The sequence below is a fragment of the Phyllobates terribilis genome, unplaced genomic scaffold (genome assembly GCF_046119375.1).
Source record: "Phyllobates terribilis strain yellow unplaced genomic scaffold, ASM4611937v1 Scaffold_3__8_contigs__length_932513732, whole genome shotgun sequence".
Lineage (NCBI taxonomy): Eukaryota > Metazoa > Chordata > Amphibia > Anura > Dendrobatidae > Phyllobates > Phyllobates terribilis.
This window is the reverse complement of record NW_027362763.1, coordinates 872,468,849-872,485,223: the sequence shown is the minus strand read 5'-3', so window position 1 is coordinate 872,485,223 and position 16,375 is coordinate 872,468,849. Positions and strand designations below refer to the sequence as shown.

The 16,375-nt window shown below is 44.0% G+C and overlaps 1 protein-coding gene across 1 annotated transcript in view; it reads left to right on the top strand.

The window, feature by feature from the left end:
• The window catches only part of RASGRP3 (RAS guanyl releasing protein 3), a 161,210-nt gene that overhangs the window by 53,242 nt on the left and 91,593 nt on the right, over positions 1-16,375 (top strand). Inside the window, exon 2 of the mRNA XM_073672631.1 lies at positions 13,870-13,999. Within this exon, the coding sequence (XP_073528732.1) occupies positions 13,930-13,999 (70 nt within the window). The 5' untranslated portion in view covers positions 13,870-13,929. The remainder of the gene's footprint in view (positions 1-13,869; positions 14,000-16,375) is intronic.

The following is a 16,375-nucleotide window of genomic DNA, read 5'->3' as shown; positions in this document are numbered from 1 at the left end:
GATAAAACCCCACCCGTGCTGCAGTTGAAACTTGATTACGGTCCCGGTGGCGCGGGGACCGTGGGCTGCACGGGGGTTTCGTCTGGTCCGGCTCTTCTGTTCCGCGCTCTGTACTTGCAGCCGCTCCTCGCGGACCCGCCTCTCTCGCCGCTCCCGATCGAAGACCTCCAGCTGTTGCCGGCAGCACTCTGCTCGCTGGGCTGCGGCCGCCCGGGTCTCGTGGGTGAACCCAATGAGGTTTTCTCCAGTGGGGTCCCATTCGAATTGGGCCTCCTCCAACGGGAGCGGGACGATCTTGACAGGCGCCGGAGCCGGGATCAGGGGCTCACACAGAGGCCTTTCCGTCCGGAGTCGGGGATGGTAGTACTCCGGTGGCCACTCAAAGGGCTGCCCATCCGGGCAAGTGTGCTGGGCTAACAAGTCTTTACCCAAGGGTAGGACTTTGTGGGTTGAGGGCGCGGTGGTGGCAGCGGCGCCCGGGTTCACCAGGCCTTGCGACCAGGCCGATGGCTTAGTGGAGGTAGAGGGCGCTGTTGGAACTGCGGCGCCCGGGGGTACTCGGCCCTGCGACCAGGCCGGTGGCGTCTCCTGCTTGGCCGCGCTCGGGGTAGAGGCGCGTGACGTCACAGGGGGCGTGGCCGCGGCTCCTGCTTGAGGCCTAGTCTGGAGCGGTAGTGGTGCAGCGACGGGCACGGTAGAGGGAATTTCGGGCTCTGCGACGGGGAGCTGGGGCAGGCTCACGGTTTCAAGGCTTGGGGTAGTGACGTCCCCTTTACCTGCCTCCGTCTCTTCAGCTCCTTCCACGGCGTCGTCTCCGGCCTTCATTCCTCCTGCACCATCCTCAGAGGCGGTCAGACTCCTCGTCTCGGGTGGCGTGCTCCGCTGGCGGGTTCCAGCCTGCTGGGCCATCTCCCTACTCCACTCAGTCAGCGTTTCTCGCTGCACCTGGGCCATCCTCCATGCGAGGCCCTCCAGCGCGGTCTGTGCACGCTCCCGGTCTCGGGGGAGCTGTGCCAGGATCTCCACCAGGCCTTGTGGGGTGGTGGCTTGCAACAGGCTCCTGACCACAGGGTCGATGCTGCCTGACTCTCCCTCCATCTCCGGGTGCGGCTTCTCCAGGCTGCACCCATCCTCGCTCTTTTGTTCTTGATCCGCCCACACTCAGGGCGGTCCCGGGGCAACTTGGTGATTGTCAGTTCCAGGGGCAGACCCCCCACGCTGACGGACATCTCAATCATTGCAGTCTCTGCTGGTGGGGGCGGTCTTCGTTTTTGGCGCCATTCTTGGTCCTGTCCCACGATGGGAGGTGGCCTCTTGCCACCGTCTGGCACGCCCATAATGGCGTCCGCTCTGCCAGGGCGGGAAATCTTCTCAGATGGCGGGAATCGTCTCCCAGTGGCGGGAAACTCCGTGGATGGCGGGAAAAAGCTGCAGATGGCGGGCAACCGGCGGGAAACGACCCGTGATGGCGTCCGATGGCGGGGACCCTCCGGAATTGGCGGGAGACTTCTTCTTACGGTACATATAACCTTTTCTTCAGGCACGCAGTACCCGGTGGTTGCGGGCACGTAATCCTGCCGACTACGCCAAAGTTGACGCGCCCCCTGGGCCATGTTCAAGGGATACCCGGAGCCGGATCTGGATAGGGGTAGTAGTCCTTGTGGCGGTGACCCGGTCCGTGCCCAGGGTGGTCAAACTAAGTGTGTGGCAGTCTTGGTAGATGTTGTTTCAGTGTCGACTACGCCACCCGTTGATTTGCGGTCACAAGGCCGCCGCTGCAGAACAGTCCGCTGAGACCGGTAGTATGTGTGCAGCAATGGTGGTATAACCCCCAACGGGAGGGGTATGGCCTCAGGGCAGCTGGTGCGGATGATGGAGGTGGTGATAGTGCAGAAAGGAGAGTCGGAGACGTGAGATGCAGTTTCAGGGTTTTTACTCACTGTTGTTGCTTTAGTCACTTCGGCCGGGAGTGACCACCCGAGCCGTACTGCATTCACCAGGTGCGGGACTCGGCTAACCCCCAGGCAGTTCCGGAGCGTGGTCCTGAGCTTCCCTCTCACTCTCTTTCTCCTGGCCGTCCCCACCAGGGATCCACCTTTGTCCGGTTCCCTTGGGCCTTCTGATGGTAAAACCTTCTCTGGCTTTCCTGACCCTACTCTTGGTGTACCTTCCTGGTGGATGTGGTGAGGGTCGTGGCAAAACTTGCCCACGACCTCCGGTTCCTGGTTAAGGGTTACTTTTGCCTCCGCCAGCTTGGGATCCGGTGCCCTCTTCTGCCAACCCTTCACCCTTTTGGCTTAATTCTGGGATCTTAGGGTTCCCTCTTTTCTGCGTCTCTGGGCCTTCCTTCTTCCTCTCCACTACAAGCCTGGCCCTGAAGCTGGGCCCAGCCGGAGCCACAGCTCCCTGTCAGCCCTCCTGGCTGAGCTCCTCTGCTCTGCTTCTCCTCAGACTGAACTCGACCCTATTCTAAGATGGTGCCCATCATATATACTCCCTCTATGTGTGAGCCCAGGTGACCAGCACCCAATGGGCTCCAGCTTTACCCAGAGTACTCCCCCTATCTGCCCCTACACTACTGGGATGTTCCACCCCCCTTCCCACTCCAGCCAGGGACAGACGCTGTCGTACCTGCACATTTACTTGGTGGGAGTACCGTAGTTCTGTCCCCCGGAAATGGGATGTATGTAGTGCATGCAGCCTACTGAGCTCAGTCCCACACTCCATCCTTACCCGGGAGTGGAATACCACACCTCTGGAGTGAGGTGCAATACCCCTGTAGCAGCCGAGTCCTCAGGGTGCTACAAGAGCGTACTGTCAGTGACCGGTGATGTGAAAAGAACAGCATCTCCCCCGCAAGTGATGTCACTTGTGGGGGCAGCGCTGGTCTCTGCACACCAGGCACCCTGACACTGCTCACTGACTGTGCTCTCCTCTCTATTGCCAGCTCTTTACTGCTGATCTGAGTCGGCAACACAGAGCGTGAGTGCTGTGATTGTGCACATTGCACAATGACAGCACACAGGGACATAGTAGGGACTAGCCCTGCCCTTAAAACAAGCCTCACTGATGACACTTCTTTTTTTAGGAAAGGGGCAGCGGATTTTTGCTGCAAAAACGCATTAAAATCGCTTGTAATAGGTCTGCCATGTACTGCAATGCAAGTCCGCATGTGCTATGCACATCATGTGGAAATTTCTGCTGCGAATTCGCATTGCGGTAAAGACCGCAGCAAGACCAATTCTAGTGCGATTCCGCTGCAAAATCACCGCCATTGACTTGCGTTGGATCGCATAAGATCCGCATGACTACATGTAGTCATGCAGATCTTATGTGATTTAATGCGCGGATGGTACCCGGTCTGGAGAAGAGGAGACTTTCATCCGACCCAGGTACCATAGTACCTACAAGTTAAAAAAGAATTATAAAGTTAAAAAAAATAAATAATAATCATACTCACCTCTCCGGCGCCCCCGGTGTCCTCTCAGTGTCCTCCCGGCGACGATGCGCTCTCCTAAATGACGGTGACGTCATTTAGTAAGCTGATGGTCACGCGACTGCTGACATCAGTGGTCAGGTGATGTTCGCGTGACCATCAGCTGACTAAATGACGTCACCGAAAGTCCTTGCAGGTCACCGCTGGGAGCCAAGGAGAGCGCATCGTCGCCGGGAGGTAACCGGGAGCCAGCGGAAGGTGAGTATGAATATTTTTTACTTTGTAATTCTTTTTTTAAACTATTTTATGGTCACACAATATAAATCCATGCCAGTTGTGTCGTATTCCGGAGTGTGCAGAAACACTTCCAATCCTGCTACTTACACCTTGGCATTTTTTGTGTTTTCCTACCTCACAACCTAGAGTTTCACTATTTTTTTTGAGGGTATTGTATCAGTTCATGTAAAGAACATGTCTACAACTATGAACATTTTTTGTTTTCTTTTTATTGTGAAGCAAACAACAAATAGGACAAAATAACTGAAAATGTCAGTGTGCATAACTATTCACCCTCTTAAAGTCAGTACTTTGTAGAGCCTCATTTTGCAGCAATTACAGATGCAAAACGCTTTTGATAAGTCTCTATGAGCTTTCCAAATTTTGCCCCTGGGATTTTTGCCCATTTCTCGAGGCAAAACTGCTTCATCTCCTTCAAGTTAGATGGTTTCCTCTGGTGAACAGCAATCTTAAAGTCAGACCACATATTCTCAATTGGATTAAGGTTTGGGCTTTGATTAGGCCACTCCAAAACATTTATATATTTCCCTCCTTTAAACCACTTGAGTGTTGCTTTAGCAGTACGCTTTGGGTTATTGTCTTGTTGGAAGGTGAACCTCCATCCCAGTCTCAGATTACTGACATACTGAAACAGGTTTTGCTCAAGAATATCCCTGTATTTCCCACCCTTCATCTTCCCTTCAACTCGGACCATTTTCCCTGCCTTTGCTGGCGAAAAACTCCACAGCATGATGCTGCCACCAGCCATGTTTCACTGTGGGGATGGTGTTCTTGGGGTGATGAGCTGGTTGGTTTGGTGGCAGACATAGCATTTATCTTGGTGGCCAAAAACTTCAATTTTGGTCTTATCTGACCACAGCACCTTCCTCCATGCATTTGGGGAATCTCCCACTCTTTTGGAAAACTAAAAATGAGCCTTAGAATTTTTGTGTGTAAGTAAAGGCAGTTTTCTGTCCACTCTTCCATAAAGGCCACCTCTATGGAGTGTTACCTTTGTTCTCTGTGCTGCCTCTTTGATTAATGCCCTCTTTGCCCGAGCTGAGAGTTTTGGTGGGCGGCCCTCTCTTGGCAGGTTTGTTGTAGTATCATGTTCTTTCCATTTGATGATAATGGATTTGATGGTGCTCTGGGGATCATCAGAGACTGGGATATTTTTTATAACCCAACCCTGACTTTTACTTTTCAATAATTTTGTACTTAACTTGTTTGGAGATCTCCTTGGTCTTCATGGTTTTTTTGGTTAGTAGTGCCTCTTGTTTAATGGTGTTTCAGCTGCTATGGTTTTTCGAAAAAGGTGTGTATATACTGACAGACCATGTGACACTTAGATTGCACACAGGTGGTCTTCCTTTCACTAAGCATGTGACTTATGAAGGTAATAGCTTGCAACATAATTTTTTAGGGGCTTCACAGCAAAACTGGTAAATACATATGCATGTGCCAATTTTTAGTTATTTGATTCCATAGATGTAATTTATGCCTATATTTTTCGCACTTCACTTCACCAAATTAGACTATTTAGTGCTGATGCATTGGACCGCATGGAATCCGCATCACACACAAGTCAGATTACCAAAATATTTAAACACGGGTTGTAATGTAACAAAATAGGTAAAAAGCCAAGGGGGTGAATACTTTTGCAAGCCATTGTATATTCACAGAGCACATAAAGATGAATGTACAGTGAAAGAAAGAGCCTGTAAAAGCCAAATGGTGCAAAATGTTGAATGAAACCCAAATGAAAAAAATGCTTTTTAGTCCAAAATAGTGGACTACCCCATGAAGAAACCATGGATAAGCTAATCTGATTAGTATGTAATAATTAATTGATCCATGGGAGGTCTAGTGTTACAACTGTAATATGGACTCTAAGATGAGCCAGCGTTGTGGCCGTTTCTCAGTGCACCACGGAATCCAACAGTGTTCAGAGACTTTTTCTTTGACTACTTGCAAAACCAAAGCTACATCTATAAATAAAAAAAATAATATCGTTTCTTGACATTGATATGCACAATTTGCTGACGTACACTACATTGTATTCTGCTCGGCCATTAAGACTCTAAAACAACATATAAACCTCAGTTCTTGGAAAAACAATACAAGAGGAACATAGTGTTCTGTACATCACATCTGAGGAGCACCTTTTTTTTTTACACAAACAAAAATGTTGATAACTTATTTTAAAAAAAAATGTCCAATCAAAGGTATCATTGCATAAGCTGCCATAATTATATTACAGCTCCATTATCGTTAAATGAATGTCTCTTCTCGGCATGCAACTGAGTAATAACATGTTGCAGCATTTCTTTCTGTTGTTTTTCTTTTTTTTAATAAGAAACTATAATTAATAATTGTTAAGACGACATGAAAGCATTTTTTCTCGGGGTGGTATACATTATTCATGATGGAGGAAAGTTTAAAATGAAGAAAACACAAATAAAACTAGGAATATTGTAATGTTAATATCTATGGAAAGCTAGACAATTGAAGAACTGAAAAATCCAATTTCTAAAAAAATATAATCCTAAAATTGAAACAAATTTGGCATGTGAACATGACAATCTATAAATTGCCTTTTCGTGTTTTAGTGAAGAGTTAAAGGGATCTGTCATCTGATTCATGCAGCCAGTACTATAGGCAGCATGAATCAGAGGTCAGTTCTGTTCTTGCAGCCATGTATGTTTCACTTTGAATTGGTGCAGCATTTCAACAGTGGCCAGGTTCGTTGAGACTAGGCTTCTCCCTTCTCCAGCTCCTCTATACGGAAAGGTTTCAGTGAGGGAAAAAGCCTCTGAGGACCTGCCTTTTGGACTGGTCTTCCATTGTCCCAGGTGCCGATTTAAAGTATGTTTTTTTTCTGAAATGCTGCAGCATTTCAAATGGAGGGGATCTCTGATTTGAGGTTCACAGATGACAGTTTTTTGTTAGGGTTTTATATTTACTCTATTTACAAAAGTACTTATTTTTTTAAAATGAAAAGTACACTTGAATATCTGTCTTCTCAATGGCATGCCTACCATACTGACAGCTCATGTGGCCCTTATAGGACTCTTGGAGAAAGTGGGGCCAATCCAGGGTGATTACATCTGTTTTATTATTGGGTGGGAAAAACCTACCCAGGACACCCTTTGTTACGCTCGCGCCCGGACTGACTGGCGTGAGCGTGATTAGTGATCCCACTGTACCATGAACCGAGGAGTGCCTGGAGGGGCGTAACTAAGTATCAACCCGATCTGACCAAGGTCGCACGGCGGCCTAGTCGACTCCGTGGACCAAGGAGGAACCGAGCAGAGGGACCAGGTGCGACTCCAGGTCAGACCCCGGTCACAGTTGTTGACCCACACCGGGAAATGCAGGAACAGGTAGGTTAGACTGGCATACAGGCAGGTGGGTATTGGCAAGTATGGCTGGTATGCAGACAGGTGGGTACTGGCAAGTATGGCTGGTATGCGGACAGGTGGGCACTGGCAAGCACGGCTGGTATGCAGACAGGTGGGCACTGGCAAGCACGGCTGGTATTCAGACAGGTGGGCACTGGCTAGCACGGCTGGTATGCAGACAGGTGGGCACTGGCAAGCACGGCTGGAGTGCAGACAGGGAGATACTGGCAAGCACGGCTGGGGTGCAGACAGGGAGATACTAGCAGGTTGGAGCGCAGGCTGGATAGGGTCCAGTACAGACTGGGAGACAGGTACAGAGCAGCAGATGCGGTAGACAAGCAGAGTAAAGAGAAACCGCCGGAGCGGAGGACAAGGCAGAGCAGAAAGAAGCTGCTGGTGCGGTGAGCAAGCAGAGCGGAGCAAAAACCACAGGTGCGGTGGGCAAGGCAGAGCAGAGCGGTACCGCCGGAGCAGTGGACAAGGCAGAGCAGAGAGAAACCGCCGGAGCGGTGGGTAAGTCAGAGCAGAGAGAAACCGCCGAAGCGGTGGGCAAGTCAGAGCAGAGAGAAACCGCCGGAGCGGTGGGCAAGACAGAGCAGAGCGAAACCGCAGGTGCAGTGGACAGGGCAGAGCAGAGCGGAACCGCCGGAGCGGTGGGTAAGTCAGAGCAGAGAGAAACCGCCAGAGCGGTGGGCAAGTCAGAGCAGAGAGAAGCCGCTGGAGTGGTGGGTAAGTCAGAGCAGAGAGAAGCCGCTGGAGTGGTGGGTAAGTCAGAGCAGAGAGAAACCGCTGGAGCTGTGGGCAAGGCAGAGCAGAGAGAAAACGCTGGAGCGGTGGGCAAGACAGAGCGGAGCGAAACCGCAGGTGCGGTGGACAAGGCAGAGCAGAACAGGGCTGAAGGTGCAGGCAGAGAGGACAGGGCTCTGTTCACATGGAACAGACTGTAAAATGCAGGAAGATGGCTAGAACACAGGAGGTGGATATGGAAGAAGGGAAAAGGGACAAGCAGAACCAGATACACACAAGGTACTTACTATGAAGTAGTGAGTGGACAGAAAACTCACAAACAGAAGTACAGAGACAACGAGTTGAAGTTAGGTGCAGGTTCAGATACTGCAGGAAAAGGGAAAGTACAGACATAGAGAAAAACAGGTAACAGGCTAGGATACAGTTCAGACAGGAACTGCTACTGCAATGAGATACAAGAACGAGTCTGGGTATAGAGCCCCCAGAGATGGCGGAAACGGACAAGAAGTCACAGATAACAGGTCTGGATATGCAGCCCCCAGAGATGGCGGAAACAGACAAGAAGCAGAGCTGGACCTGGCAACTTCAGAGTCAAGGAGCACACTGAATGTTAGTGTTGCTCAGGCACCTCCTACTGGGTGGAGGGGGTTTAAATATCCAGTGACTCACAGCAATAGGCTGGAGACGCATTAGTGGTGCGCCCACAGCAGCTATAAGAATCAGGAAGTAACCAGGCCGCCGCCCTAAGCAGTCAGTAAAGAGACATGCACACAGCATGAACTGGAGCAAGATTTGCAGGCTGGACTGACAGGTAAGATTGCGGTCTTGCATAGTGGGAGGTGGTGCACTATGCAAGCACACCGCCAGGGATGTTACACCCTTCAATGGAGGGACTGCTTTGCTAGCAAACAAAGGTTGGGAAAATGACCTAAGAATCATGAAATAGGTATAGAGAGCGAAAAAACACCAGACCATTCTGACCTGGGAAACAAAGCCAATAATCATTGAGTTCTCTCTCTTAGGGCTCGTGCAGACATCCGTGCAAATCAGTCTGATCTCGGGCCACAATGTATGTACTGGCCGCAGCTCTCCCGACAAGCCTCATAGAAATACATCAGGTTGTCACTCTCGGGTTGGGGGAGCTGCAGCCAGTCCATGCATTGTGATCTAAAATAATACCGATTTGCACGGCCATCTGCATGAGCCCTATCATGTGTATTGTGTCCTGACTATTAAAAATATTATTTCCTTAGGACATCTATTTTGGGAATTTGCTTTGTTCACATTCAACTTTATGTTTCTGCAATTATTATATGAATTCATTAATTTGTATTATATTTTATAATAGTGAGCAACTAATCACTGATGTTTTTGATGGGTTTACTAGTAACACTTCTTGGAGCCTGTCAAGACTATGAAATATAAATATCCTAAATCTATTATTATTGGACCATGTTCACTTTACATTGATTACAAGTGATCTTGATTTGTTGCGTTAAGTTTATCTGTTAAAAGTTCGGCCTTAAAAAAAAACATTTAAAAGATTTATTTATTGATTCATGCCTGGTCCAGTGAGCTCCTGCAGAGTATAACTAATGTACAAAGAATTTGACTTAATGTTGACTTCAATAATCAATTATCCAACTGGGAACTGCTTCACAACCGTTCATGTCCTTCATGGTAGATTTTGACATCATAGTAAAGCAACTCTGATTAATGAGCATATCATAATTGACCAAGCAATAGAACAGCGGGGGATAAATAGATTATGAATAGTGTTGAAAGATGCATGAATTTACAAATTGGCAGAAATAATGCATTTCTTGCTAATCATTCTAGACAGACTTTTTTTTTTCCTTATGATTTCATGGATGGGGAGTTGAAAGGGGCAAAGGAAGACTAAGTATAGTTTACTAGTAGATCAAGTAAAGGGGATCAATATTTGCATTGAAAAACAGCATGTCATGAATAAATTCACAAAGAGAATATAAAATGCATTATATATATTCTCTTTCTCTGGACATTTTTCAAAATTTGTGGTGGAACTTAAAAAAAAACACAAACAATTTGAAGTATAATATGTATTCCATTTTAATGCTTCAATTTACAATACTGTATACAATACAGTTTTGCCTTATTTGTAATGTATTTTGCTTAGTAAATCATCCCCATTGTTTCTCTGCCAAGGAAACACGATGGGGCCAATTTAATAAGGTGTTTATGTCTCAATATTGTTTCGCAAATCAGAAGTTGCACAAAAATATTAAAAAATTTGGTGTTTTCACTCCAAGTGTATGGAGTGAGACCATGCCCTCTAGTCGACCACTCTCACTGGAGGGCCGCATGTCTAGTCGGGCGCCGCCTCGCTCAATACAAGTCTATGGAGCAAGGCCACGCCCTGTAGTCGACCACACTCACTGGACGGCCGCATCTCTAGTCGGGCACGGTCTAGCTCTATACAAGTGTATGGAGCGAGGCCGCGCCCACCAGTTGGGCTCTGGCTAAGAGTATGTATAACTCATACATATCCTCCTGTCCTGGCTCAGAAACCAGCGAATCCCCGCAGCTTACTGTGTGTGCACTGGGGGGATTCATAAGTCTGCAGTCACACAGAGTCACTGCAGACTTATCGATTTGGACTGAACAACCTTTTTAAGACTGGTGTGCAAAGCAAGTCTTTATGAATTGGGGCCATTATGAGACCACTTAACTTATGGCCCTTACACTGGCCAATCGCAATTATTAGCAAATGTACTACCTGAGATTATAATCCAATATTGTCTGTTGATAGCAACTCTCCCCAGATCTCAACACCCTAGAAGTAGGTTAAAGAAATATGACTTTGTAGACATGAGTTTTTTTGTAGTTTTTGATTCTTGTGTCATGTTCACACTTGTCATCTACTGTCTTTGTATATGGCACAATAATTTCCTGATGTGTATACTGACATGCCTACAGACTTGATTATGCAAAACTATACCAAAGGGTTTTTGGATGGAATATAATGACAAAGCACAGTTGACTGCACTTTTCAGTACAATCGTAGAGTTATACAAATGCATACATTGAGCCGTGATTGGACTTATAAATGGTCCCACCAAACATAAACACTGAATGTGATGTGAATCTAGTCTAAAATGCTGCAAAGTTTTATTAATAATTTAGAAATAATACACATATTTAAAGACGTAACACTTTTTGTTCAAACCACAGAATTAATGGCAACATTAAAGGATCTAGGCAAAAGCAATCATGTAAAATAAAGAGTTGTTATATATATGTATATATATGTATAGTTGTTGTATAGATTGAATACAACAAAAATATACATCTTTAGTCACTTAGCTTTGTTTCTAGGAACTTTATCCTTGGCTATTCCTATTTCCTATTTCCATGGTGTATAAATACTATATGAGACTAAACTAAGTAACATCCTACTATCCCACTTTAAGGGTTTTTCATGTTTAATCAGTTCAGGACTAGGCCAATACCCCCCCCCCCCCGCCTGATCAGGTACATTTTCAGGTTTTATCGTACATGCACTTTTAACGGCTCCAAAATGTTCTCATCTGGATATTCAGATAAAGTTTGGCTTTTTCTTTTCTCGCCACACATGGTCCTTAATTTTTAAGCATTTGGCATATTCCTTTTTTTTTTTGCTGACATTTGGGGGAAAATGTAAGTAAAAACAGGGAATATTTTTCTTTTTTTTACAGCTAAAAAGGACCACTTAAAAAATTATAAATTCTGCTCCCGTTTCCATATAAATAATTTTTATATATTGAACCTATTTTTTTTCTATGGGGGTTTTAAACGGCTATTTAGAGTAGCAGCTTTTTTTTTCTTTTTTTTTCGTTTTGTTTTATTTATTTATGATTTTTTATTTTATTTTTGCTTTTTTTAATTTATGTCTTATTTAATTTATTTTATACACTGCACCCTTCTTAATATCTACAAATACATTTGAAGGGTTTTTTTTTTGCTGATTTCCCCTGTAATTGGGGTTAGTATCAAGACTGTGGAGTCGGTAAGCCAAACGTCTGATTTCGACTCCTCAATTTCCCCGACTCCGACTCCTGACTTCGACTCCCTCATGCACGGCACATGTTTAAGTGATAAACTTACTGTAGTAAAATGGTAACATCAGGCTTTTCATCACCATTATGATACAATAATCAAGCTATTTAGATAGAACATAAAATATATTTACTGGATTACAACTTTAGAACACAAAAAAACTTTAAATTGTAAATATGAAATACACTATGCAATTCAATGCAATACAATACACTATGCAGTAAGTGGGGAAAATAACAGTTTTCAATAAAAATGAACTGAGTAACATTTGTGCAGTCTATGAATTTGTTCTGAGAAATAGTATCGCCTCCATCAGATCCTCCTTCATAGATGACCTCAAATCTGACCTAATTATTTTAAGGCTAGAGAACAGATTCATCTAAACTAAAAGCGAGATCCTTAGATCAGGAACAGAACAGATATTTATAGGATAAATTTCATAATTTTCCCAAATTCTTATGAAAACATTTACAGCACATCCTGCATTGTACTTCTATTTTAGGAGTTGGAGTCGGTCCATTTTATACCGACTCAACCAAAATGGGCATCAACTCCACGACTCCAACTCCACAGCCCTGGTTAGTATATTATCTCCAGTATATTCCTGGCTGCATAGCAGAGCTCACTAGGTCGCCTAAGACCAGTAGCTCTTGCTCTGTCCTTACACCAAGTGATTATAGTTGTGGTTTAACAGCCAGCTCCCCACACCTTCATATGCATAATCTCCTGCAAACTGATTACACAGCATAGACCTTGTAGAGCATCATTACAGAAATATTCGTGGACTGCCTGGACATCCAAGTCCAAAAGAAGTTAAAATTGATGAATACTGACCAAATACTGATAGTGGGGCCGTGGCCTAACACGGCTTTACACAGCATAGCTCTTCCCTTTTAGAATGCAGCTGCTAACAAAAGTACCAAGCAGATTGGTGGGCATGCCAAAAGTGTTACCTATGCAGATTTAATATTGATGGCTTTTCCATATTTTGAAATCTAGAACTGTATATTTTTCTGCAATTATAGGCATATGAGAGCTTCTTTATTTAATTGCAATATTTTTTATAAAATATAACTTTGATGTTGTCTTTTTTCTATGGATCAGTAGAATTATGGTGATATCAAATGTGTGCATCTTTTTTTAGATTTTCCTACCTCAGAGCAATAAAAAATCTCTTTAAAAAATAATTATGAAAGTCTTGCCCAGGTCTAAAGCTAATAACATTGTTCATTTTCCTTTGATGTAGCTCTATGAATCTTTTATTTGCAAGATAACTTCCATTTTTCTTGGTACCATTTTGGTACCATTTTTTTTTATCATTCTTTACTCTATTAGAAGTAAACTAACAGGATAATTTTAGTTTGGGTTGTTACTTGATGCAGTAACTTTTTTTTTCCCCAAAAAAATTTCTTGATCTTTTTCTTCCACTTTTTAGTCCAGGGATTAAACACTTAGTTGCATCTAAGGGGTTAAATGAGTGATATCATATATTTTCTCTGTTCCTGGACAGTTAGGTAAACTATGTAATTTACAGCTGGCACCCATTGGGAATTATTTTGTAACAGTTCCTGTGTCTGCCCATTGCCTTTATTTAATAGTATGTCAGGGAACATTAACAGCCTTTCACCTTTGATATATTACAGAGGCTAATTAATGTTGTATTATTTTGACTAATTTGACTCACCTTTCAGGCCACTATTAACAGTCAAACTGCTTTTGGATGCACTCAAATTGAAAACTGTTGAAGTGTATGAAGACAAGAAAGTGATTAATAAATATTTAATTGAAATACCACATTTTTAATCCTCTGATACGTCATGTATTCATGTAAATTGACATTTCTTATTTAACCAATTTAATTTGTAAATTTTTCTTGAACTTTTGATCATTTTTTGAATTATGTATTAAAATATCAGTTGCCCTATTTTATAGGTCTCCTAAATTAAGAAGAACTTAGTTTGAAATATGGTATTTGGAGAAGAGGACTAAACAATGGGATCCAGTACATTTCGAAAGGCTGCAACACTGGATGAACTTCTGTATACCTGCATTGGGATGTTTGGTATGTTTGATACAGTTCTGTGTCCATCTAATCTGATATCAAGCAAATGACAAAGATATGATGTTGTTATAGAAACGCTAAGCCTCATTCACGTGTCAAAATGGACATTTATTTTGTTCTAGTAGTATAAAATACTATAAAAATAATGTCCTGAAAAAGCTTGGACATTTGAAAGGCAAGATCCTTATTTTCCCCTGATATTCCCCAATTGCATCACAATGTCTTAGGGTACTATATGTTCTTTCATTTCTAATCCTCATTTATGCATTAGTACTATATTTGTATTGCTGTTAATTTATATTATATGCTTATTTCTTTCGATAGTTTATCCAACAATGTTGTTGCTATCCTGTTTTATACATGAAAAATATTTTTGAAGGGGAGTTATTAGATTGATGGGATTCATTCTTTTTATAAAGGATTTACATCTATGGCCTTGCAGTTGTCTCCAGATTTATCACATATACAAGTTATTTATGCTGTCATATTGTAATTTTTACGATTAAATACAAATTTTTTATATTTGATCGCCACTTGACCTTTTTTTATTCACTGTAATTCCTACCTACAAGTTTATCATGTTCCATATGTTCCATACAAAACGGAGTAAATACCAATATATAGTACTTAAAGAGGACTTTTAGCCAACATTTTTCATGTTGAACTGGACACAGGATGTAAAAGTGGAGCAGAACTGAATAAAACATATATTTTTTTTAATTTTGCCTGTCCGCTGCAGAGATAAGCAATTAAAGTAATTGGCACCTAATGAGTTAACTTTTGAAGTCCAAGTGTTATCAGACTGTTTTCACTGGGGGGGCAGGCCTTCTCCCTGTATTATGCTGACCAGTCATAGGCATACAGTAGCAGTGCTAGGAGAGGAGGAGAGCTAATAGAAGGGTTTGTAATGTGACACCTAAACTCAGCTGTGCTGCCCCTTCCCACAGGGACCTTATCTGAAAGGTGTTAAGGCCCCGTCACACTTAGCGACGCTGCAACGATCCCGACAACGATACGACCTGTCGGGGATCGTTGCTGCGTCGCTATGTGGTCGCTGGTGAGCTGTCAAACAGGCAGGCTCACCAACGATCAGGGGAGCAGCGACATCGTGGAAAGAATCTTTCCACCATGTCCTGCTCCTGGTTACGAGCCTGCTGAAGCAGAAGCAGGCTGGTAACCATGGTAAACATCGGGTTACTAGGGGCACACGCGCACCTAGTAACCCGTTGTTTATCATGGTTACGAGCCTGCTAAAGTGAGCGGTAACCTCCCGCTCACTGTAGCAGAGTGGTAACCATGATAAACTACGGGTTACTAGGGGCGCATGTGCCCCTAGTAACCCGATGTTTACCATGGTTACCAGCCTGATCGCTGCTCCCGCTGGTCACACACAGCGATGTGTGCTGACCAGCGGGAGGGCAACGACCAAAAAATGGTCCAGGACACTTTGCAGCAATCAGCGACCTCACAGCAGGGCCTGATCATTGCAAAGTGTCACACATAACGACATCGCTGGTGAGGTCGCTGTTGCGTCACCAAAACCGTGACACAGCAGCGATCTCGCTAGCGATCTCGCTATGTGAGACGAGGGCTTTAGTTATCTGTGCTTTCTAATCATGCAAGCGGTTAGACCACGAGATCAGAGCAGTATCATTACATCTCATACACTGAGAAATCCGCTGTAAGCTATGGAGAGGGCGTGTTCTTTTTTCCTTTGATTGTTGCTGCCTGCTTATTATTGGTCAGCATCATACAGGGAGAAGAAGTGCACACCCCCAGTGAAAACAATTTGATAACACCCATTTTGACTTAAATAAAAATTAACTTATTAGATGCCAAATACTTTGATTGCCATTATCTCCGCAATGGAGAAGCAAAATTTAAAAAGAAGCAAAAACAAACAGACCATTTTTTATGGCGCTCTGCAGCCACCATTACATTGTATGTTCAGCTTAACATGAAAAATTTGACAAAAGGTCCAAAAATTCCAAACATGCAATCACGCAGGTACAGCTTCCATACTATTCGCCTCTGTAAAATTAAGCAGAGATTTTTGAAAACCACGATGGATTGATGCACAAAGTATGCTAATAATTTGTAACTCCTTTTATGTTTCGGGGTAGTTTAATTCTGTGTACAAACCATGCTTAATTTTTGTTTTATGACACACAGAGACTTGGCAGTGATGTAAAATATCAGATTTTAAGAAATGAGGAGATGTCAATTTCACAAATTTTCCACTGACTAACATGAAGAAATCAAATTATTCAAATTGTATTAAACTATGTACCGTAATGCAGTAGAAAGTGAAATTGCTACTATTTAAAGAGAATTGTCCATTACTGTTAAATGCTTTATCAACTGGCTTATAGTGTT